The 26,749-nt window shown below is 45.4% G+C and overlaps 1 protein-coding gene across 1 annotated transcript in view; it reads left to right on the forward strand.

Annotated features, from left to right (window-relative positions):
• LOC126428258 (platelet endothelial aggregation receptor 1-like) overlaps positions 1-24,027 on the forward strand; it is a 165,159-nt gene extending 141,132 nt beyond the window's left edge. The window contains exons 9-10 of the mRNA XM_050090170.1: positions 15,665-15,826; positions 22,668-24,027. Coding sequence (XP_049946127.1) covers positions 15,665-15,826; positions 22,668-23,749 — 1,244 coding nt within the window. The 3' untranslated portion in view covers positions 23,750-24,027. The remainder of the gene's footprint in view (positions 1-15,664; positions 15,827-22,667) is intronic.
• Positions 24,028-26,749: the final 2,722 nt, after the last annotated feature.

Consider the following 26,749-nt stretch of genomic DNA (forward strand, 5'->3'; position numbering starts at 1 on the left):
AGTGGCGACACGCGGGTCCGACGTATACTGACGGACCGCGGCCGATTTAAAGGCTACCACCTAGCAAGTGTGGTGTCTGGCGGTGACACCACAAGGACCTTCAACAAGGTGACAGCGAATGTAAAGTTAAAGAAACAATAATGTTTAATATTGGTACCAGTTTTTGGATTGCGTAATGAACACTGTCTGTCGTCTGACAAAAAACATTTCGAAAAGTGCTAATGATAAGTGAATGCTTCCTGCAAATCAAGCAACTAACTGCAGTCATCAGTTACCGGAATCACTAACTCTGCAGAGTTAACAAATACTGCGCCACTTCAGTTAGACCACGGAAAGTCATTGCTGCCCGAATCTCACCAAATAAGTTCAAGTATTCGTACGCGGAAGTTGCATAAGGCAGATAACAGCGTTCGGGGACCCATTTTAGCATTACGGCCCGAGAGGCTGTAGCAAGACCGGCATTCTCGGAGCAAAGTGGCTGAGTGCGTCTTTACCAAAGTTATAACTTCTCTCTAGTTCCAAGTTATCCACCAAGTACACTAATGATTCTGAGCATCGTCCAGTCTCCAGCCAGGTTTTGTCGAGACTGCGACCGCTAGCCCAACGAAATTTCAAGATTTCGACAGAGCGTTGCAAGAGGGGGGGACCTTTTGTTTTATTTTTAAACGGGGACAAGGACAGAAACTAGGTGTCTTCTTAGCCAGGTTCCAAAGCACCCTTTGAGACGCCGCGTCTTTCAGTTTCCGGAGAAGATTCCAACTGCCGCTTTTTTTTTAAAGTAAAGAAGACATTTCTTCGCGTAACCACTGCGTCCTCTTTTCCTTCGCTTAACAAAAAAAAGTCTTCCGGTCCAGACTGTATACCAATTAGGTTCCTTTCAGAATATGCTTATACTTAATCATATACAACTGTTCGCTCGGCGAAAGATCCGTACCCAAAGACTGAAAAGTTGCACAGGTCACACCAGTATTCAAGAAAGGTAGTAGGAGTAATCCTCTATATTACAGGCCTGTATTCTTAACGTCGATATGCACCAGGATTTTGAAAAATATGTTGTGTTCAACGTTATGAATTACCTCGAAGAAAATGGTCTATTGACACACAGTCAACACGGATTTAGAAATCATCGTTCTTGTGAAACACAACAAGGCCTTTACTCACACGAAGTGTTGAGTGCTATTCACAAGGGATTTCATATTGATTCCATATTTCTGGATTTCCGGAAGGCTTTTGACACTACACCACAAAGGCAGCCTTTAGTCAAATTGCCTGATTATGGAATGTCGTCACAGTTATGTGACTGGATTCGTGGTTACCTGTCAAAGAGGTCACAGTTTGTAGCAATTGAGGAAAGTCATTGAGTAAAACAGAAGTGATTTCTGGCGTTCCCCAAGGTACACTACTGGCCATTAAAATTGCTACACCGAGAAGAAATGCAGATGATAAACGGGTATTCATTGGGCAAATATATTATACTAGAACCGACATTTGATTACATTTTCACGCAATTTGGGTGCATAGATCCTGAGAAATCAGTACCCACAACAATCACCTCTGGCCGTAATAACGGCCTTGATATGCCTGGGCATTGAGTCAGAGCTTGGATGGCGTGTACAGGTACAGCTGCCCATGCTGCTTCAACACGATACCACAGTTCATCAAGAGTAGTGACTGGCGTATTGTGACGAGCCAGTTGCTCGGCCACCATTGACCAGAAATTTTCAGTTAGTGAGAGATCTGTGCTGGCCAGGGCAGCAGTAGAACATTCTCTGTATCCAGAAAGGCCCATACAGGACCTGCAACAGGCGTTCGTACATTATCCTGCTGAAATGTAGGGTTTCACAGGGATCGAATGAAGGGTTGAGCCACGGGTCGTAACACATCTGAAATGTAACGTCCACTGTTCAAAGATCCGTCAATGCGAACAGGAGGTGACCGAGATGTATAACCAATGGCACCCCATACCATCACGCCGGATGATACGCCAGTATGGCGATGACGAATACACATTTCCAATGTGCGTTCACCGCGATGTCGCCAAACACGGATGCGACCATCGTGATGCTGTAAACAGAATCTGGATTCATCCGAAAAAATTACGTTTTGCCATTCGTACAGCCAGGTTCGTGGTTGAGTACACCATAGCAGACGCTGCTGTCTGTGATGCTTAGTCAGGGGTAATCGCAGCCATGGTCTCCGAGCTGATAGTCCATGCTGCTGCAAACGTCGTCGAACTGTTCGTGCAGATGGTTGTTGTCTTGCAAACGTCCCCATCTGTTGACTCAGGGATCGAGACGTGGCTGCAAGATCCGTTACAGCCATGCGGATAAGATGCCTGTCATCTCGACTGCTAGTGATACGACGCCGTTGGGATCCAGCACGGCGTTCCGTATTACCCTCCTGAACCCACCGATTCCATATTCTGCTAACAGTCATTGCATGTCGACCAACGCGAGCAGCAATGTCGCGATACGATAAACTGGAATCGCGATAGGCTGCAATCCGACCTTTATCAAAGTCGGAAACATGATGGTACGCATTTCTCCTCCTTACACGAGGCATCAGAACAACGTTTCACCAGGCAACGCCGGTCAACTGCTGTTTGTGTATGAGAAATCGGTTGGAAACTTTACTCATGTCAGCACGTTGTAGGTGTCGCCACTGGAGCCAACCTTGTGTGAATGCTCTGGAAAGCTATTCATTTGCGTATCATAGCATCTTCTTCCTGTCGGTTAAATTTTGCGTCTGTAGCACGTCATCTTCGTGGTGTAGCCAGTTTAATGGCCAAGTAGCGTAGTATTATAGGCCCTTTTCCTTACCCTACCTGTATAAACGATGTTGGAGATAATCTCAGCAGCTGTCTTAGGTAGTTTGCAGCTGATGCTGTCGTTTATCGATTAGTAAAGTCATCAGAAGATGTAAACAAATTTCAAAAGATTTAGAAATGATACCTGAATGGCGCAAAATGTGGCAGTTGAACGTAACTAGCGATAAGTGTGAGGTCATTAACATGGGTGCTAAAACGAGACCGTTAAATTTGGGTTATACGAGAAATCAACCAAATCTGAGGGCCTTACATTCAACTAAATACCTAGGAATTAGAATTACGAACAACTTCAATTGAAAGGAACACATAGAAAATGTTGAGGGGATAGCGAACCAAAGACTGCGTTTTATTGGTAGGACACTTAGAAAAGTATAACAGGTCTACTAAAGAGACTGCCTACACTACGCTTGTCCGTTCTCTTTTAGAATGCTGCCGCGCGGTGTGGGATCTTTACCAGATAAGACTGAAGGGTGCAACGAGTAAGTTCACAGAAGGACAGCACGTTTTGTATTATCGCGAAATAGGAGAGAGAGTGTCACTGAAATGATATAGGATTTGGGGTGGACATCATTAAAACAATGGCGTTTTCCGTTGCGGCGGAATCTTCTCACGGAATTTCGATTACCAACTTTCTCCTCCGAATGCGTTAATATTTTGTTGACGTTGTTTACGAGGGTCACTAAAAGAAATGCACACTATTTTTGTAAAAATAGTTTTCATTCTACATGTGTGAAAGTTTTACAGTGTATAGATACATCCTTCCCGTTTGTTTTCAAACTTAGTTCAACATGTTCCCGTGAGTGGCGCCGTCACAGCAAGTCATCAAGATGGCTGCTACACTTGGCGTTCGTCAAAAGCAACGTTCTGTCATAGAATTCCTGTGCTGTGAAAACGAGACAGTGGGAAACATCCACAAGAGGTTGAAAAAGGTGTACGGAGATGTTGCTGTCGATCGGAGTACAGTTAGTCGATGGGCAAGCAGGTTACATGATGAAAGCGGGCACGGCAATATTGAGGATTGTCCTCGCAGCGGCGGGCCTCGTACTGCACACACTCCAGACAATGTGCAGAGGGTTAACGAACTGGCGACTGCTGACAGACGCATCATCTACATCTACATCTACATTGATACTCCGCAAGCCACCCAACGGTGTGTGGCGGAGGGCACTTTACGTGCCACTGTCATTACCTCCCTTTCCTGTTCCAGTCGCGTATGGTTCGCGGGAAGAACGACTGTCTGAAAGCCTCCGTGCGCGCTCGAATCTCTCTAATTTTACATTCGTGATCTCCTCGGGAGGTATAAGTAGGGGGAAGCAATATATTCGATACCTCATCCAGAAACGCACCCTCTCGAAACCTGGCGAGCAAGCTACACTGCGATGCAGAGCGCCTCTCTTGCAGAGTCTGCCACTTGAGTTTATTAAACATCTCCGTAACGCTATCACGGTTACCAAATAACCCGGTGACAAAACGCGCCCCTCTTCTTTGGATCTTCTCTATCTCCTCCGTCAACCCGACCTGGTACAGATCCCACACTGATGAGCAATACTCAAGTATAGGTCTAACGAGTGTTTTGTAAGCCACCTCCTTTGTTGATGGACTACATTTTCTAAGCACTCTCCCAATGAATCTCAACCTGGTACCCGCCTTACCAACAATTAATTTTATATGATCATTCCACTTCAAATCGTTCCGTACGCACACTCCCAGATATTTTACAGAAGTAACTGCTACCAGTGTTTGTCCCGCTATCATATAATCATACAATAAAGGATCCTTCTTTCTATGTATTCGCAATACATTACATTTGTCTATGTTAAGGGTCAGTTGCCACTCCCTGCACCAAGTGCCTATCCGCTGCAGATCTTCCTGTATTTCGCTACAATTTTCTAATGCAGCAACCTCTCTGTATACTACAGCATCATCCGCGAAAAGCCGCATGGAACTTCCGACACTATCTACTAGGTCATTTATATATATTGTGAAAAGCAATGGTCCCATAACACTCCCCTGTGGCACGCCAGAGGTTACTTTAACGTCTGTAGACGTCTCTCCATTGATAACAACATGCTGTGTTCTGTTTGCTAAAAACTCTTCAATCCAGCCACACAGCTGGTCTGATATTCCGTAGGCTCTTACTTTGTTTATCAGGCGACAGTGCGGAACTGTATCGAACGCCTTCCGGAAGTCAAGAAAAATAGCATCTACCTGGGAGCCTGTATCTAATATTTTCTGGGTCTCATGAACAAATAAGGCGAGTTGGGTCTCACACGATCGCTGTTTCCGGAATCCATGTTGATTCCTACATAGTAGATTCTGGGTTTCCAGAAATGACATGATACGCGAGCAAAAAACATGTTCTAAAATTCTACAAGAGATCGACGTAAGAGATATAGGTCTATAGTTTTGCGCATCTGCTCGACGACCCTTCTTGAAGACTGGGACTATCTGTGCTCTTTTCCAATCATTTGGAACCCTCCGTTCCTCTAGGGACTTGCGGTACACGGCTGTTAGAAGGGGGGCAAGTTCTTTCGCGTACTCTGTGTAGAATCGAATTGGTATCCCGTCAGGTCCAGTGGACTTTCCTCTATTGAGTGATTCCAGTTGCTTTTCTATTCCTTGGACACTTATTTCGATGTCAGCCATTTTTTCATTTGTGCGAGGATTTAGAGAAGGAACTGCAGTGCGGTCTTCCTCTGTGAAACAGCTTTGGAAAAAGGTGTTTAGTATTTCAGCTTTACGCGTGTCATCCTCTGTTTCAATGCCATCATCATCCCGTAGTGTCTGGATATGCTGTTTCGAGCCACTTACTGATTTAACGTAAGACCAGAACTTCCTAGGATTTTCTGTCAAGTCGGTACATAGAATTTTACTTTCGAATTCAATGAACGCTTCACGCATAGGCCTCCTTACGCTAACTTTGACATCGTTTAGCTTCTGTTTGTCTGAGAGGTTTTGGCTGCGTTTAAACTTGGAGTGGAGCTCTCTTTGCTTTCGCAGTAGTTTCCTAACTTTGTTGTTGTACCACGGTGGATTTTTCCCGTCCCTCACAGTTTTACTCGGCACGTACCTGTCTAAAACGCATTTTACGATTGCCTTGAACTTTTTCCATAAACACTCAACATTGTCAGTGTCGGAACAGAAATTTTCGTTTTGATCTGTTAGGTAGTCTGAAATCTGCCTTCTATTACTCTTGCTAAACAGATAAACCTTCCTCCCTTTTTTTATATTCCTATTAACTTCCATATTCAGGGATGCTGCAACGGCCTTATGATCACTGATTCCCTGTTCTGTACATACAGAGTCGAAAAGTTCGGGTCTGTTTGTTATCAGTAGGTCCAAGATGTTATCTCCACGAGTCGGTTCTCTGTTTAATTGCTCGAGGTAATTTTCGGATAGTGCACTCAGTATAATGTCACTCGATGCTCTGTCCCTACCACCCGTCCTAAACATCTGAGTGTCCCAGTCTATATCTGGTAAATTGAAATCTCCACCTAAGACTATAACATGCTGAGAAAATTTATGTGAAATGTATTCCAAATTTTCTCTCAGTTGTTCTGCCACTAATGCTGCTGAGTCGGGAGGTCGGTAAAAGGAGCCAATTATTAACCTAGTTCGGTTGTTTAGTGTAACCTCCACCCATAATAATTCACAGGAACTATCCACTTCTACTTCACTACAGGATAAATTACTACTAACAGCGACGAACACTCCACCACCGGTTGCATGCAATCTATCCTTTCTAAACACCGTCTGTACCTTTGTAAAAATTTCGGCAGAATTTATCTCTGGCTTAAGCCAGCTTTCTGTACCTATAACGATTTCAACTTCGGTGCTTTCTATCACCGCTTGAAGTTCCGGTACTTTGCCAACGCAGCTTCGACAGTTGACAATTACAATACCGATTGCTGCTTGGTCCCCGCATGTCCTGACTTTGCCCCGCACCCGTTGAGGCTGTTGCCCTTTCTGTACTTGCCCAAGGCCATCTAACCTAAAAAACCGCCCAGCCCACGCCTCACAACCCCTGCTACCCGTGTAGCCGCTTGTTGCGTGTAGTGGACTCCTGACCTATCCAGCGGAACCCGAAACCCCACCACCCTATGGCGCAAGTCGAGGAATCTGCAGCCCACACGGTCGCAGAACCGTCTCAGCCTCTGATTCAGACCCTCCACTCGGCTCTGTACCAAAGGTCCGCAGTCAGTCCTGTCGACGATGCTGCAGATGGTGAGCTCTGCTTTCATCCCGCTAGCGAGACTGGCAGTCTTCACCAAATCAGATAGCCGCCGGAAGCCAGAGAGGATTTCCTCCGATCCATAGCGACGAATTGTCACGCTACGTTGGGATATGGGAAGGATGTGTTTGCAGAATACTGAAAGTGTTGGCGTTAAAAAAGGTTTGTGCCAGGTGGGTTCCCAGGACTTTGACAGTGGCTCACAAAGAAACAAGAAAAACAGTATGCAGCGAACTTTTGGAACAGTACGAAAATGGTGGGGATGAATTTCTTGGAAGAATTGTGACAGGTGATGAAACATGGCTCCTTCATTTTTCACCAGAAACGAAGAGGCAATCAATGGAGTGGCATCATGCAAATTCAGCCAAGAAAAAAAATACAAAACCACACCTTCTGCTGGAAAAGTTACGAATACGGTGTTTTTCGATTCCGAAGGACTGTTGCTTGTGGACATCATGCCAAGTGGAAGCACCATAAATTCTGATGCATATGTGACGACACTGAAGAAACTTCGGCTCGACTGAGTCGTATTCAACCACATCGGCAAAAGCAGGACGTTTTACTGTTGCGCGACAATGCACGGCCACATGTCAGTCAAAAAACCATGGAAGCGATCACAAAACTCGGATGGACGACAGTGAAACACCCACCTTACAGTCCTGACCTGGCTCCATGTGACTATCCCCTCTTTGGGAAAGTGAAAGACTCTCTTCGTGGAACAAGGCTTGAAGATGATGCCTTCCTTGTGCACGCTGCCAAACAGTGGCTCCAGCAGGTTGGTCCAGAATTTTACCGTGCGCGTATACAGGCGCTGGTTCCAAGATGGCGTAAGGCAGTTGAGAGGGATGGAAATTATGTGGAGAAATGAAAATATTATTCCTAAGGGTTGTATCTACTCACTGTAAAACTTTCAAACATGAAGAATAAAAGATGGATTTTTAAAAAAATAGGGTGCATTTGTTTTGGAGTGACGCTCATACATAGGGAGAAATGATCATCATAATAAACTAAGGGAAATCAGAGCTTGCACAGAAAGATATAGGTGTTCGTTCGCTCCGCGCGCTGTACGAGATTGGTATAACAGAGCGTTATTGTGAAGGTGGTTCGATGAACCCTCTTCCAGGCACTTAAGTGTGGTCTGCAGAGTATCCATGTAGATGTCTTTGCACGAGGGCCTGCTAGCCAGCCGACACGCTATTTCCGGCCGCCTTAACCCACCGGCACAAGGCCCGTGCTGTCGAACGTCTACGTTGAGCGTGCGGAATTGAACGAGCTGCTGAACGCTCAGGAACGATGCGACTTGTGCATGCGGTACGTCGGCCCCAAAGTTTTATACGCGAACACAACGCACTCCAGCGGCAGTTGCGGGATGTTTCTACCTCGTAAATCACACTGTTTACTAAACGGGCGCGCGTGAAATTCCCAAATTAGCTCTACTAAAACGCACGTTTCCTCCATTGTCCACGAAAAGGAAAGTACCATGTCCAATCAATAAGGACACAGGCTTATAAAAGTTCCATTACAAATTTGGAATACTTCTCCACACAAGGTAAACGTTATTTCATCATTCCCACATTTTAGTAAAACCCCAAGGTCAGTCTTACTTGATCACTGTTCCTACCCAGTGGCAGAATCTTTACAACATGTGAATTACGAAGCGTAAAAGAGAAAGGAGCAAAAATATCTGTCCTGCAGATTAAGCCAATTGAACAAACTCACTCGTCAAAATAAGGTGAACTTACATTTACATAACATCAAATACTATAGTATACACTTATATTAAACTAAAAAGAAAGTATCAGAACCTAATAAAAACGCAAATGTTAGGAAAAAAATTCGACAGTTCCGGGACGCGAATCGCCGCCCTAGATTTCAATCCTTAAACATATCAGTGACGTTACTCATTACCCTATTTTTTTAAAATCCTATTTTGTTCGTTTTCGTTCGTTGCATCTGCTCGTGGCGGACGTCGCAAGACACCCGTTTCAGTTCGTCGTTGATCCATTAACTCAGTTTTCTTATTACAGAGGGCAGCTAACCCTCTTTTTTTTTTATTAAATCTCATTTTGTTCGCTTTTGTTCGTTTCATCTGCTCGGGGCGGACGTCGTAAGACACCCGTTTCAGTTCGTCGTTGATCCATTAACTCAGTTTTCTTATTACAGAGGGCAGCTAACCCTCTTTTTTTTTTATTAAATCTCATTTTGTTCGCTTTTGTTCGTTTCATCTGCTCGGGGCGGACGTCGTAAGACACCCGTTTCAGTTCGTCGTTGATCCATTAACTCAGTTTTCTTATTACAGAGGGCAGCTAACCCTCTTTTTTTTTTATTAAATCTCATTTTGTTCGCTTTTGTTCGTTTCATCTGCTCGGGGCGGACGTCGTAAGACACCCGTTTCAGTTCGTCGTTGATCCATTAACTCAGTTTTCTTATTACAGAGGGCAGCTAACCCTCTTTTTTTTTTATTAAATCTCATTTTGTTCGCTTTTGTTCGTTTCATCTGCTCGGGGCGGACGTCGTAAGACACTGGTTTCAGTTCGTCGTTGATCCGTTAACTCAGTTTTCTTATTACAGAGGGCAGCTAACCCTCTGACCGAACACGCTGAGCTACCGTGCCTGCGTCATTAAAGCAACAATGCTCTGCTGATGACCAATCATAACGTATTCCCAGTTGCTGAAAACTTTAATCATAGATATGTTACTGATTGAAATTTAATTACAACAAACTGTACCAAGAACAATGGGTTTTGGTTGGATCTTCAGTGCGTTGCTGCCTTCAAATAGCATACTCTCATAATACGCAAGTTGCAATAATTCTGTTTCCACGAATATGATGTTACTCATTATTTTGTTGGAACGAATTACACAGTTAACAACGGGTTTTCCAGTGATTCTCAATTTGTTGTTGCTCAGGAACGGCATATATACGAGGGCCGTTCAGAAAGTAACCTCCGGTTGATTTAAAAAAATACACCAAGTTAAATAAAAATATTTTAATATATACATCTTACAACTACAACTTTGCACTATTTTTCTACATAGTCTCCATAGCGATTGAGGCACTTATCGTATCTCTTCACAAGCTTTGTAATTCCTTCTGCATAAAAATCACCCGCTTGTGCCTGGAGCCAGCCTGTGACCGCATCTTTGAGCTCTTCGTCGTCATCAAACCGCTGTGACCCGAGCCATTTCTTCAAATGCATGAAGAGGTGATAATCACTTGGCGCCAGGTCTGGGCTGTAAGGTGGATGGTTGATAACGTCCCACTTGAAGGACTCAAGAAGGGCCGTTGTTCTGCGAGCAGAGTGAGGACGGGCGTTATCGTGCAAAAAAACGATACCGGAAGTCAGCATACCACGGCGTTTGTTCTGTATAGCCCGTCGTAACTTTTTTATTGTTTCACAGTACGCGTCTTGATTAATGGTTCCATGAATTCAACCAACAACACCCCTTTGGCATCCCAAAACACCGTTGCCATCAGTTTTCTGGCAGAAAAATCTTGCGAGGCTTTTCTTGGTTTGGTAGGCGAATTTGAATGTGCCCACATCTTTGATTGTTCTTTTGTCTCAGGGTTCACGTACTTAATCCAGATTTCGTCACCGGTCACGATTCTGTTTAACAATGGTTCTCCTTCATCCTCATAACGTGACAGAAAGTCTAATGCAGAGGCCATTCTTTGAGTTTTGTGGTGGTCGGTAAGAATTTTGGGCACCCATCGTGCACAGAACTTACGGTAACCCAATCTTGCTGTCACTATCTCGTACAAGAGAGTCTTAGAAATCTGTGGAAAACCGGTAGACAACTCCGACATTGAGAAACGTCGATTTTCACGAACTTTTGCATCAAGTGTCTGAACGAGTTCGTCAGTCACCAACGATGGTCTACCACTCACTCTCTTCATTATGAACGTTTTCTCGTCCACTTTTAAATAAACGTATCCATTCACGGACAACTCCTTCACTCATAACTCTTGGTCCGTACACGGCACAAAGCTCACGATGAATAGCTGCTGCAGAATATCCTTTGGCTGTAAAAAACCTTATCACAGCACGCACTTCACATTTGGCGGGGTTTTCTATTGCAGCACACATTTCAAACTGCCACAAAAACTAAACTAGCGCAGGTACGACGTTCACTCGACCACGGCTTGATGCCGACTGACCTGTTGAGTGCGTGAACGCACAGATGGCGTCGCTACTCCCCCCACAACCCGCACTGTGACCAATCGGAGGTTACTTTCTGAACCGCCCTCGTACGTATAGACTTGAAATGAATGCCAATTTGGAGCCTCACAACTCTGTGCTGAAGGAGATGGCGTGCTTTTCATGCAGCCACAGGACGTCGTGTTACGACTCAAACTGTGCACAATAGGCTCCACGATGCACAACTTCACTCCGACGTTTTTGCAACCATGACACCATGCAGCGTGGTACACATGGGCCCAACAATATGCCGAATGGACCGCTCAGGTTTGGCATCACGTTCTCTTCCCTGATGATTGTCGCATATACCTCCAACCAGACGATCGTCTGAGACCTTTTTGGAGGCAACCTGGTCAGCCTGAACGCCTTAGGCACACTGTCCAGCAAGTGCAGCAAGGTGGAGGTTCCCCGCTGTTTTGGGGTGGCATTACGTGGGGCCCACAAACGCCGCTGATGGTCGTAGAAGGCGATGTAACGACTGTACAATACGTGGATGCCAGCCTCCAATCGATAGCGCAACCGTATCGGCAACATGTTGGCGAGGCATTCGGCTTCATGGACGACAATTCGTGCCCCCATCGTGCACATCTTGTGAATGACTTCCTTGAGGATAACGACTTCGTTCGATTAGAGTGGCCAGCATCTTCTCCAGACATGAACCCTATCGAACATCAAATGGTTCAAATGGCTCTGAGCACTATGGGACTTAACTTCTGAGGTCATCAGTCCCTAGAACTTAGAACTACTTAAACCTAACTAACCTAAGGACATCACACACATCCATGCCCGAGGCAGGATTCGAACCTGCGACCGTAGCGCTCGCGCGGTTCCATACTGTAGCGCCTAGAACCGCTCTGCCACTCCGGCCGGCCCCTATCGAACATGCCTGGGATAGATTGAAAGACCTGTTTATGGACGACGTGGCCCACCAACAACTCTGAGGGATCTACGCCGAATGGCCCTTGAGGAGTGGGACAATCTGGACCAACTGTGCCTTGATGAACTTGTGGATAGTATACCACGACGAATACAAGCATGCCTCAATACAAGAGGACGTGCTATTGGGTATTAGAGGTACCGGTGTGTACAGCAATCTGGACCGCCACCTCTGAATGTCTCACTGTATGGAGGTATAACATGCAATGTGTGGTTTTCATGAGCAGAAAAAAGGACGGAAATGATGTTTACGTTGATCTCTGTTCTAATTACCCGGAACACTCGGAAACAAGGGGTTGCAAAACTTTTTTTGATGTGCGTAGCTGATTAGATTAGATTTACTTTCATTCCAATTGATCCGTAGTGAGGAGGTCCTCCAGGATGTAGAACATGTCAGAAAAACAACAATACATGACAAATATTTACAACTAAAACAAATAAGCTAATGTACCATTGCACAGGTCCGAAGTGGCATGGTCGTCATTTTTTAATGAACGCTATATGAAAGAATCGTTTTACAAATACTAATGCACTGAATTTAAAACAAAAAAAGTTTATTTATTTATTTATAAGGTAATAAACGTGTAATACAAGTACTAAATACTTATTTACAATGAACACATTACTGCACTGAACTGGTGCAGAAGTTAGATTGTACTCACACACACACACACACACACACACACACACACACACACACACGCACACACACACACTTATTTACAATGAACGCATTACTGCACTGAAATTGTGCAAATCAGTTGATTCTCCTGGGAAATTCATCAATGGAGTAGCAGGAGTTGGCCACCAATAAATCCTTTAGGCTGCCCTTAAACTGAATTTCATTGGTTGTTAAACCTCATATGGCTGCTGGCAAGTTATTGAAAATGTGTGTTCCTGAATAATGCACACCTTTTTGTACAAGAGTAAGTGCCTTTAAATCGTTGTGAAGATTATTCTTATTTCTAGTATTGATTCCATGAAATGAGCTGTTGGTTTGAAAAAGTGATATATTTTTAATGACAAATTTCATTAAGGAATAAGCAATAGTTAGTATCCCTAGTTCCCTAAACAGGCTTCTGCAAGATGTTCTTCAGTTCGCCGGCTGAAGTGGCCATGCGGTTCTAGGCGCTGCAGTCTGGAACCGCGTGACCACTACGGTCGCCGGTTCGAATCCTGCCTCTGGCATGGATGTGTGTGATGTCCTTAGTTAGGTTTAAGTAGTTCTAAGTTGAAGGGGACTGATGACCACAGCAGTTAAGTCCCATAGCGCTCAGAGCCATTTGAACCATTTTTTCTTGAGTTCACACCACATATAACTCTTAATGCACATTTTTGTCTCCGGAAAACTTTAGCTTAGCTTGATGAATTGCCCCAAAAAATAATCCCATATGACATTATGGAATGAAAGTAAGCATAGTATGCAAGCTTTTTCATTTTTCTATGCGCTATGTCTGACACAATTCGCATTACAAATAGAGATTTGTTAAGACGCTTCAGCAGTTCTGTGGTGTGCTCCTCCCAGTTGAATTTACTATCAAGCTGTAATCCCAGGAACATAACACTGTCCACTTCTTCTATCTGCTTGTCATCGTATGTTTGGCATATACTCGTGCGACACCCCTTACTATGTAAAACCCCACCCGTCACTTATCTGGTTTTGGCGTGTGTTCACCCCAGCTAATTGACTAACAGATCAACAGAGAGTGCAAAACTGCCGCAATATCAGGTAACGCAACGAAAGTAATAAGGCCCTGTGACTCCTGATTGAACATCGGTGGCAGTGTTGACAGTAATTGCTTCAGAATTTATCACTTTTAATTAAAAAGGGGTGCACATTGATGTTATATTCAGCTATTGAACACCAGGTGCAAATGTTGAACATAAAATGAATTAAGGAAGTGACTTGGGATTTCAACTACTTGATTGAAAACAGATGCAGTTGATTAGCACAAATTTATTTTAACTCCCAACCTTCAATCATCACACTACATGACTCTCCTATCAGTCAGTGGTAATAAATTGCGTTTACGTGGAATAAAGCATGATAAATCAAAATTAATTCCTATCGACTGACCCACGCATAATACGAAGTGTGAGAAGAATTCTCCAATACATGGCCCATGGAAACTTTGCCGACGTGATCCAACAAATTAATCAGTGGCCTAATTCAAGCCGGAGCGGGTACAGTATCACCGAATTCATCGTGGCGGAGCGTCGTCGTTGTGAGGATGTCGGCTGACCTCTTGGTGCTGCAAGGCTGCGCTCGTCTATTCACTCCTAGCTATCTCGCTCAGTACATAGCTGAACCAAAACTTTCCATCTCCAAGCTCAATCGTTCCATTTGCTAAGTCCTAAACTGCAGAGATGCTCACTCTTTCTCAGGCAAGCTGAGTAAACCACATCCGCACTCTATGCAAGCTGGGAACGGAAGACTACTATGGAGACTTCTCCCAGTCTGCTCTTCGCCTCGGTTTTCCCTCCAGCAAAATCACTTACGCCAATTGCAGAGCAAGTCGCGTTAATTATGCGTCGCTTCCTAGCGCTGACCAATGCCTGCTCTGGGAAGTGAACAAATTCCCACAAAATTTCCCTTCCTCTCAACTTCTGCTATTTAGCTCCTCCCAGGCCATCCATCAAGGTTATCGTCTGCAAAAAACACCAATTTTTCCGGAATTCTGACTCCCAGGAGAGTACTTCAAATTCCTCGGTCCTACGTTCCCATCGGAGGCCAGTGTATTTCATTCTGTCGCTCTTCACCTGATTTACTTCAGACACTGCGGACCGTGAATTCAGTATGAAGTTGCTATAGTCACGAACACGCATATTTTGCCCTCCGTTGACCGCTCCACCGTATCTTTGTACGGCTTACTCGCATGTTTCACTGAAAACGGGACCACGGACATTTATCAACAGGTGTACAAGTTCTCCATCTGCTTCCCGATACACCAGCATGGGGTCAGCCACCCGCTCACTGTCACTCATCTTAAGGCAGCTGGAGGCCACGCCCCATTACCGCTTTCTCAGAGCTTGAGTCGCCATAAGCTGCCTATTGTCACTTCCCTTCGCTGCTCCCCAGCTGGCCACAGTCAACTCTGAATACTTCCCTGGGATAAACTAGCCTCCAGTAAATCAATGCGTTTCCACAAAGTTTTCATGTCGTGTGAATTACTTTAAAACCATCACCCGACATTAATTATTCCAATATGTCCATACTATACCCTCTACAAGATGCATTGTGCCTTATCAGTCATTTTTGTTCAGCCTTACTGTTCGCTCAACTTGAATTAGGTGATCTTTAATGACTTCAGGTAAGGGTCATAGTTCTTGCCATCTTACAACTAGTTCTGAACTGCATGTGTTGAATAATTGTCACCCTGCATCAGATCCTTCGATTCTCGTGAATGCAGCCTAGTGCGGCTGCAGCCCAAGCCGTGAATAACCACTCGCTCGCCCCACGTGTTGTTGCAGGCAGGAAGCGCCCTCTCTGCAGCAGTGAGGGGCGCAGGACCCCAGCGTCCACCGGGGGCAAGGCTACCTGGCTGCTGCTGTTCCTTCTGCCTCCTGCAGTGGCCGCTGTGGCGCTGGCGGCGTTCCTCTGCGTCAGGAACAGGCGGAGGAAGTCAGCAACTGGTACGTATGACTGTAAAGTAGCGGGGGCCGCATTCGCACCGCACACCACTAAAACAGAGAATAGTAAACCCGTCTTTTATACTGAGGTGACAAAAGTCGCGGAATACTTCCTAATATCATGTCGGATCTGCATTTGCATAGCATAGCTCAGCAACTGTAACAAGGGGAGGTCACAACGTTTGGAATCCTCTGTTATGCCAGTCTTGTCCGAACATCCCCCCCCCCAAATTCTGTAAGTCCCTCCAGACCCTTGAGCATCATGCACTCTGCCTCGCCTTCCGTATACGCCTCCCGTCCCCCACGCAGATCCTCTATGACCTCATTCCTTTCCCCCATCTGCTCCTGTTCCTTGAACATATCCCCATACACTACACCTCCCGCCGCCTTGATCCCCCTCACCCCCTGGTTGCTCCTCTCCTCTCCCATCCCTGCCCCCTCCCACGTCTTCACTGTTGTGTCCCCCCTACCCTCCATCTCTACACCCTTCATCTCCTTTCCCCCAAGGTGGCTTCCGTCAACTCCCTCTCCCCCTCCATTTATCCCTCCTATCAACTCTGATCCTCACACTCGCCCCTCCTTTCCTCCATCCTTTCCCTGTGCTCCCTCTTCCCCCCTTCCATCCTGTGTTTCTCCCCGCCTAACCTCTCCCTACCTCCCTTCCCCCCCCCCAGAGTCCTTTTGTATTCCCATCCTCTGCCTGCCCCACTCCCTGTCGCATCTGCCCAGCACCCCCCACCCCTCTTATGGGTCCTCATCCTCCATTGGCTCCTTTCCCCCCTTCGCTTTTCCTCACCTCCCCCCTTTTTTATTTTCCCATCATCCGTCCAGTTTCCTCCCCACCTGCTCTCGGCTGTGGTATGTCGTATTTTCGTGCAGTGTTCCATTGAATGTTCAGTGTTGTTTCGTCTTTTCCCGTGTTGTGAACAGAAACCGTGCTGTCGCTGGGTGTGAATTTTATGTCTTTTGCAAACGGTAACCAGACTGTCGCCATGTCTTTTAATTGTCTGTGTATTATTTTACCTGTCTGCTTCATATGTATTTTATTAGCACCATCATCCCTTTGTTCTATATTTTAAGTTCCACGATTTTTTCGCCATGTTACCATTTAAGTCCCCGATTTTATCGCCTGTTTTTATTATTTATTATCTTCATCTTCTTAAAACAAAGTCTGTAGGCTGAAGAGCGGCATACTAAACTGCTGCCAGCCCGTCTCCTTTGGGGGGAATCGAAATTCAATAATGAAAAAAAAGACATTTGGAACGCGGATATACTGCAAACTCCGTACACTCGTAGTACTCCATTAGGACAACAAAATGTGTAGGCAGTAGCGTGTACTTCCCAAGCGCTATTGAGAAAATCGCAAAATAATTTCGTTTGTCAAATATAAACCTGTGTGTGGCCATGTTTATCATGAAGCGGTCCTTTGCTGGGACGGTAGCTCAGCTTTCGGTCAGAGGGTTAGCAGCCCTCTTATGACGTCAGCCCCGAGAAGATGCAACGAATGAAAGCGAACAAAATTAGATTAAAAAAAAAAGCTTGTTCGGTCAGAGGGTTAGCTGTTCTCCGCAATAAAAAAGAACTGAGTTAATGGATCAACGACGGACTGAAACGGGTGTCTTGTGACGTCCGCCGCCGGCCGCGGTGGTCTCGCGGTTTTAGGCGCGCAGTCCGGAACCGCGCGACTGCTACGGTCGCGGCTTCGAATCCTGCCTCGGACATGGATGTGTGTGATGTCCTTAGGTCAGTTAGGTTTAAGTAGTTCTACGTTCTAGGGGACTGATGACCACAGCTGTTAAGTCCCATAGTGCTCAGAGCCATTTTTGACGTCCGCCCCTAGCACATACAACAAACGAAAATGAACAAAATGATACTTTTTTTTTTAAAAAAAAAAAGAAAAGAAAAGAAAAGAATGTTTAGCGATCAATCCCTGTAATCGCTGGGTCAAGTCCCGCTCGTCAGTTTTTTTTTTATTTCTAACACAGTCATTTTCTTTACTATTTATATTACAATTGATGTAATGAGAAAAATAAGTGTGCTCTGATGAACATCTATTAAATTTACAATGTTATTAGATTTTCACCCAATTTGGGTGCATAGATCCTGAGAAATCAGTACCCAGAACAACCACCTCTGGCCGTAATAACGACCTTGATACGCCTGGGCATTGAGTCAAACAGAGCTTGGATGGCGTGTACAGGTACAGCTGCCCATGCAGCTTCAACACGATACCACAGTTCATCAAGAGTAGTGACTGGCGTATTGTGTCGAGCAAGTTGCTCGGCCGCCAATGACCAGACGTTTTCAATTGGTGAGAGATCTGGAGAATGTGCTGGCCAGGACAACAGTCGAACATTTTCTGTATCCAGAAAGGCCCGTACAGGACCTGCAACATGCGGTCGTGCATTATCCTGCTGAAATGTAGGGTTTCGCAGGGATCGAATGAAGGGTAGAGCCACGGGTCGTAACACATTTGAAATGTAACGTCCACTGTTCAAAGTGCCGTCAATGCGAATAAGAGGTGACCGAGACGTGTAACCAATGACACTCCGTACCATCACGCCAGGTGATGCGCCAGTATGGCGATGACGAATACACGCTTCGAATGTGCGTTCACCGTTTTGCCATTCGTGCACCCAGGTTCGTCGTCGAGTACACAATCGCAGGCGCTCCTGTCTGTGACGCAGCGTCAATGGTAACCGCAGCCACGATCTCTGAGCTGATAGTCCATGCTGTCGCAAGCGTCGGCGAACTGTTCGTGCAGATGGTTGTTGTCTTGCAAACGTCCCCATCTGTTGACTCATGGATCGAGACGTGGCTGCACGATCGGTTACAGCCATGCGGATAAGATGCCTGTCACCTCGACTGCTAGTGATACGAGGTTGTTGGGATCCAGCACGGCGTTCCGTATCACCCTCCTGAACCCATATTCCATATTCCATATTCTGCTAACAGTCATTGGATCTCGACCAACGCGAGCAGCAATGTCGCGATACGATAAACCGCAATCGCGATAGGCTACAATCCGACCTTTATCAAAGTCGGAAACGTGATGGTACGCATTTCTCCTCCTTACACGCGGCATCACAACAACATTTCACCAGGCAACGCCGGTCAACTGCTGTTTGTGTATGAGAAATCGGTTGGAAACTTTCCTCATGTGAGCACGTTGTAGGTGTCGCCACCGGGGCCAACCTTGTGTGAATGCTCTGAAAAGCTAATCATTTGCATATCACAGCATCTTCTTCCTGTCGATTAATTTTCGCGTCTGTAGCACGCCATCTTCGTGGTGTAGCAATTTTAATGGCCAGTAGTGTAATACTTTTCGTTCCTGAAAGTGTGTATGTTTTTCTTGGCGGACCCTGCCCATTTTGTGCTCCAACAGGAGCATTTCTTCACTTGTTCTAGCATTGTCGCGACTTCCTTTGCACCGCTGTGGTGTGTTGTAAACAATTATTTATATCATGTACAGTATGTATTATACAGTAAGTAACCTTGTAATCTCTACCATGAATATTTCCAATGAAAAAGTTATTTTTAAAATTTGCATATTCTTACAAGGGGAGGCCACGACGTTTGGAACGCGGATTTATTTCAAACTCCGTACACTCGTAGTACTCCATGAGGACAACAAAATGTGTAGGCAGTAGCGTGTACTTCCCAAGCGCTATTGAGAAAACCGCAAGATAATTTCGGTCGTCCAATATATAACTGTGCGTGGCCATTTTAACCATGAAACGGTTACAGCCGAGTGCGCCTGCACGGTAGCTCAGCGTGTTCGGTCAGAGGGTTAGCTCCCACTGTAATAAAAACACTGAGTAAATCGATCAACAACGAACTTAAACGGATGTTTTATGACGTCCGCCCCGAGCAGATGCAACGAACAAAACCGAACATAATGAGTAAAAAAAAAAAAAAAATTGTGTCGGCGCGTTAGCTCAGCGTGTTCGGTCAGAGCGTTAGCTTCCCTTTATAATAAAGAAACTGAGCGAACGGATGAACGAACAAACTTGAACTGGTGTCATCGGACGTCTGCCCTGAACAGATTCCGTGAACAAGACAGAACAATATGTATTTAAAAAAATAAAATAAAATAAAAATAAGTGGTTGGCGTTCAAGACGCTGGATCGCTGAATCGAGTTCCGTTCGTCAGTTTTTTTTTATTTTTCTCGACACATTTTCTTTAGTATTTATATTACAATTGATATAATGGGGAAAATACGTGTAATCGGATGAAATTTTATTAAATTTATAATGTTATTTGGCAGTCTGCCAATTTTTATTGTCACAAATGATGTAATATTCATAACTATCGACTAGTAAACAACCAAATGCATAAAGTCATACTGAAAGTGAATGCTTGTCCGTGTATTGAGAAATCCCTTATACCTGGAAGGAGCCCGAAACGACTTGTTACCTCCAAGTTTTGACCGGCACAGACGGCTTTCGAAAGATGTACAATTAATCGTCGCCTTCGACATTACGAGTAGAAGTTGCAGGATGGTATTTTTCGTATAAACATGGAAAACATAAAGTTTAACGGCACCAGCTGCATCGAATAAATGCTGTGTTTCCGCATACGCAAGGTCTTTCGACGTTTTATGTGGAAAAACAAACCTTGTTAACATTTTCAAAAACCTCTCTTTCAGACGATAGTTTGGAAACAAACCATGCATAACGCAGTATTTCCCTAAAAATCGGCGCTGATAATTGGTTATGCAGTATCGAGTGTATTTTAATAGCGTCTTCCGAGAAGCAATTTCTCGTTCTCTTTCGATTAAATACGAACAGTTTTGAAGACACGGACAAGCACACATTTTCAGTATCACTGTATGAGTTTGGTCGTTTACTAATCCATAGTTACGGATATTATATTATTTGTGGTAATAAAAATTAGTAGACTGCCAAATAACATTGTAAATTTAATAAAAGTTCATCCGATTACACGTATTTCTCCCATTACATCAATTGTAATATAAATAGTAAAGAAAATGACTGTGCTGAAAATAACAAAAAAAAAACAACTGACGAACGGAACTCGATCCAGCGATCCAGCGGCTTGAACGTCAACCACTTTCTTTTTTTAAAAATACTTTTTGTTCTATCTTGTTCGCTAAATTTGTTCAGGGCGGACATCCGATTACACCCGCTCAATTCGTTCGTTTATCCGTTCGCTCAGTTTCTTTATTAGAAAGGGAAGCTAACGCTGTGATCGAACACGCTGAGCTACCGTGCCATCACCACAAGGCGGCAGCCGCTTCATGATTAAAATGGCCACGCACAAATATACAGGGTGTTACAAAAAGGTACGGCCAAACTTTCAGGAAACATTCCTCACACACAAAGAAAGAAAATATGTTATGTGGGCATGTGTCCGGAAACGCTTACTTTCCATGCTAGAGCTCATTTTATTACTTCTCTTCAAATCACATCAATCATGGAATGTAAACACACAGCAACAGAACGTACCAGCGTGACTTCAAACACATTGTTACAGGAAATGTTCAAAATGTCCTCCGTTAGCGAGGATACGTGCATCCACCCTCCGTCGCATGGAATCCCTGATGCGCTAATGCAGCCCTGGAAATTGGCGTATTGTACCACAGCCGTTCACAATACTTGTAATGGCAGATGTTCTAGCAGCACAGGTAGAGTATCCCGTATGAAATCATGATAACGTGCTCCATTGAGCGTAGGTGGGAGAACATGGGGCCAATCAAGACATCACCAACAGTGCCTGCCCAAACGTTCGCAGAAAATCTGTGTTGATGACGTGATTGCACAATTGCGTGCGGATTCTCGTCAGCCCACACATGTTGTTTGCGAAAATTTACAATTTGATCACGTTGGAATGAAGCCTCAACCGTAAAGAGAACATTTGCACTGAAATGAGGATTGACACATTGTTGGATGAACCATTCGCAGAAGTGTACCCGTGGAGGCCAATCAGCTGCTGATAGTGCCTGCACACGCTGAACATGGTACGGAAACAACTGGTTCTCCCGTAGCACTCTCTATACAGTGACGTGGTCAACGTTACCTTGTACAGCAGCAACTTCTCTGACGCTGACATTAGGGTTATCGTCAACTGCACGAAGAATTGCCTCGTCCATTGCAGGTGTCCTCGGCGTTCTAGGTCTTCCCCAGTCGCGAGTCATAGGCTGGAATTTTTCCGTGCTCCGTAAGACGCCCATCAACTGCTTCGAAAGTCTTCCTGTCGGGACACATTCGTTCCGGAAATCTGCCTCGATACAAACGTACCGCGCCACGGCTATTGCGTCGTGGTAATCCATACATCAAATGAGCATCTGCCAATTCCGCATTTGTAAACATTGCACTGACTGCAAAACCACGTTCGTGATGAACACTAACCTGTTGATGCTACGTACTGATGTGCTCGATGCTAGTACTGTAGAGCAATGAGTCGCATGTCAACACAAGCACCGAAGTCAACATTACCTTCCTTCAATTGGGCCAACTGGCGGTGAATCGAGGAAGCACAGTACATACTGACGAAACTAACATGAGCTCTAACATGGAAATTAAGCGTTTCCGGACACATGTCCACATAACATCTTTATTTTATTTGTGTGTGAGGAATGTTTCCTGAAAGTTTGGCCGTACCTTTTTGTATATTCGACGGCCGAAATTATCTTGCGATTTTCTCAGTAACGCTTGAGAAGTACGCGCTACTGCTTACACATTTTGTTGTCGTCATGGAGTACAACGAGTGTACGGAGTTTGCAGTAAATCCGCGTTCCAAACATCGTGGCCCCCCCTTGTTAGACACGGGTCAATAAATAGAAATAAATAATAAACTCGTGTTTTGTTCGCTGTGTTCCAGGAAATGTGCCACCACAAAGGCTGTCGCCCGCGGCTTCTGAGCCAACGTCATCAAAGCATTCCACGTCAGACGAGTACGATGACGTCAGTGGTTACTTCGCAGCGGACACAAAGAAACTAGTCAAACGTGTCAACGAACGACGGGTCCCAAACACTGAAGTCGCACGCGGCCAAATCACCGACGATGCGGACGGTCTGTACGAAGGAGTCTGTGGAGGGCGATGCAGCCCCGTGTACGGCGAAATAGGTGACGACAACTCGTCTAGTCATTACAGTGAGCTGAAACCAAATAATGCAAACACTGGAGCGGGGACGAAAAGAGTAAGTCCCTTCGCCTCCCAAATGGCTGAAAACGAGTTGTATGAGGAGCCCAGTGGAAAAGAGTGGTCTCGAGCTTCCGTACAGGTGATCGATAACAACTTGTACATGCCGTACGACAAGCAACCGGAGAGGAATACTTTAACTGAAACGGATCTCGATCAAATGTACGCTAAAGTCGTTAAAAAGGGTAAGAAGGGTTATTCGGCTAAATTAGTCGACAATGACTTCTACGGCCAGCCCAGCAGAAACGAACAGGAGAACACTTTTGGGAAAGTGGTCGAGAGTGATGTGCCTCTCAGGGCTCTGCGTCAGAAACAGATCGCGCAGGAACCGGAAGGGCATTACGAAGACGTGTCCGACGAGTTCGGACGTGCAGCGGAGCTGCGAGAGATCCGAAAGGACGCGCTCGCTAAACAGGAAGAAGAACGGGATTACGAAGAAATTGGCGATACCCGACCCGAAGTGCTCAGTGAAATAGTCGATAATGATCTGTACAAAGACTCTGGTAGTGGTGTGAACGCTAAGTCTGTTCGCCAGGAGGTGGAGGCGGACTATGCGGAAATTGACAACAGAGCTGGCGGGAGTCCAGGTGAGATAGTTGAGAACAGCCTGTATGCGCAAACAGGCGGTGGTGGTGGAGGGTGCAGTGTGGGAACCGAGATCATTCAGAATGACTTGTACAGCTCGAACGCCACGGATCTGGAGAAAAACCGTTATCTACATACTAAGATAATGAAGAGGAAAGGAAATAAGAAGTCGTGAAACTCAGGAAAGCTTAACTGCTGGCCAAAAAACTGCTGCGTAATGTGTGCCTACTTCAGATAGAGAGACTGGGACAGACTGTGTGTGTGTGTGTGTGTGTGTGTGTGTGTGTGTGTGTGTGTGTGACAGAGAGAGAGAGAGAGAGAGAGAGAAAGAAGAGGACAGAGGACTATACTGATGCAGTTTAGTTAAGGCAGTAACTTGTAATTTGTACCTGTTTGTGCATGTAAATATACGTTGACTGAGTACTACACATTAAACCATTGTTCAATATTCAATACATTTTATGCCTGTCGAATTTAAAACTTTCTCAGTGTATACGACGGACGTTCAATAAGTAATGCAACAAATTTTTTTCTTGGCCAGATCCAATCGAAAAAAATGCAGAATTTTTTGAAGAACATTATGGAATGTCTCCACTTCAGCCCCTATAGTTTCATAAAGTTCCGAAAGGTGGCGGCACTGTATGTAGCCTTCAAAATATCGTCTGCGTTCGAGGCAGTTGTTATTGATTTTATTTTGGTAGAAACCAAGGCATCGCATACATTCATAGGAGCTTGCAGAAGGCCTACAGAAAAGCTGCACGGTCACCAATGGTATCTATTCTTTAGAGAACAGTTACTATCTTCATATATATAGTTAAAGGCTACCCATTGACCATCGTCTGTGCGAATGTGCACAGGTTGCCCGAGCTCTTACGAGAAGTGTCACCTTAGTGTGCGCCAGTAATGAGTGGATGGGCAAATATCTATTAGGTACATTAGGTATGTAGATTGTGGACAGTTGGGAATGTAGGTCTCACGGGAGGCGTGCAAGGGATAATTCCCTGCAGTCGCGCTGTTCATCTGTGTCCTCAGTGGCTCAGATGGATAGAGCGTCTGCCATGTAAGCATGAGATCCCGGGTTCGACTCCCGGTCGGGGCACACATTTTCAACTGTCCTCATTGAGGTAAATCAAATGGTTCAAATGGCTCTGAGCACTATGGGACTTAACATCTATGATCATCAATCCCCTAGAACTTAGAACTACTTAAGCCTAAGTAACCTAAGGACATCACACAACACCCAGTCATCACGAGGCAGAGAAAATCCCTGACCCCGCCGGGAATCGAACCCGGGAACCCGGGAGCGGGAAGCGAGAACGCTACCGCACGACCACGAGCTGCGGACTGAGGTAAATCAACAACGCCCGTCGGCAGCTACGGGTTTCGATTAATCGTCATTCCGTCTACGGAGACCTGTCAGTGAACAAAAGCACAGTGAGCTGTTGGGCGCGGCATCTCTCATCGTCGCAATAACGTCGCACTAACCTGTCTGATATCCCGCACGCCAGCCGACCGCACACAGTATTGACTCCTGCAGTGTTGGAACGTGCGGACACTCTCATTCGTGGCGATCGAAGGATCACAGTGACACAACCCGCTGCTCAACTGGACGTAATCCGTTGATACTGGTGACACACTCGTCCACCACTCAAAGATGTGTGCCCACTTGGATCCTCGTCGTCTAACAGAAGACCATAAAGAACAATGAAGGACCATCTGTGCTGCTGCGACGCTAATCGTGATAACATGAGGTCATCACTTCGAAGTGGAAACGAAACGGTAATCCGTGGAGTGTCACCACACGACCTCTCGTCCGAAGATAAGGTTCAAAGCCGCACACTCAGCTGGTAAAGTAATGGAGATGGTCTTCTGTGACTCTGAAGAGGTTATTCTGTTTGATGGCCTCCCTCATGGTGCAACGATCAACTCTGAAGTGTGTTGTGCTACCCTCAGGAAACTGAAGAAACGACTTCAGAGTGTTCGTTACCACAAAGGATTCATCTCCTTCTCCATGACAACGCAAGGGCTCTCACAAGTCTGCGCGCCCTAGAGAAGCTCACAGAACTTAACTGGACAGTTCTTCCTCACCCACCCAACAGCCCAGATCTCGCAACTTCCATCTGTTTGGTCCACTGAAAGATGCTTCCCGCGGGATCAGTATGTGCGTGATGGGGAGGTTACTTAGGCAGCAAGTAGTTGAGTGGTACCATGTTGGCACACACGACCTCCAAGTAAGGAGACGTAAGGCCGTCGCATAGAACAGAATTTATGTTGAAAAATAGGGTTTTGAGGCGAAATGAATGGGGGAGCAAGATGATGTATTGGAATCCTGAATTAAACCAACGTGCTTTCAGAAAATAGAAAAGTGTGTTCCATTACTTACTGAACGCCCCTCGTAGATTGTTTGAAGACACTGTGGGCCAACTGCTGTATGTCTATATCTTGCAGTCAAGATACCCTACTGGCCATTAAAATTGCTACACCACTAAGATGACGTGCTACAGACGCGAAATTTAACCGACAGGAATAAGATGCTGTAATATGAAAATGATTAGCTTTTCAGAGCATTCACACAACGTTAGCGCCGGTGGCGACACCTACAACGTGCTGACATGAGGAAAGTTTCCAACCGATTTCTCATACACAAACAGCAGTTGACCGGCGTTGCCTGGTGAAACGTTGTTGCGATGCCTCGTGTAAGGAGGAGAAATGCGTACCATCACGTTTCCGACTTTGATAAAGGTCGGATTGTAGCCTATCGCGATTGCGGTTTATAGTATCGCGACATTGCTGCTCGCGTTGGTCGAGATCCAATGACTGTTAGCAGAATATGGAATCGGTGGGTTCAGGAGGGTAATACGGAACTCCGTGCTGGATCCCAACAACCTCGTATCACTAGCTGTCGAGATGTCAGGCATCTTATCCGCATGCCTGAAACGGATCGTGCAGCCACGTCTCGATCCCTGAGTCAACAGATGGGGACGTTTGCAAGAAAACTACCATCTGCAAGAAAAGTTCGACGACGCTTGCAACAGCATGGACTATCAGCTCGGAGACCGTGTCTGCGGTTACTCTTGACGCTGCGTCACAGATAGGAGCGCCTGCGACGGTGTACTCGACGACGAACCTGGGTGCACGAATGGCAAAACGTCATTTTTTCGGATGAATCCAGGTT

This window comes from Schistocerca serialis, chromosome 12, assembly GCF_023864345.2.
Source record: "Schistocerca serialis cubense isolate TAMUIC-IGC-003099 chromosome 12, iqSchSeri2.2, whole genome shotgun sequence".
In the NCBI taxonomy this organism is placed as follows: domain Eukaryota; kingdom Metazoa; phylum Arthropoda; class Insecta; order Orthoptera; family Acrididae; genus Schistocerca; species Schistocerca serialis.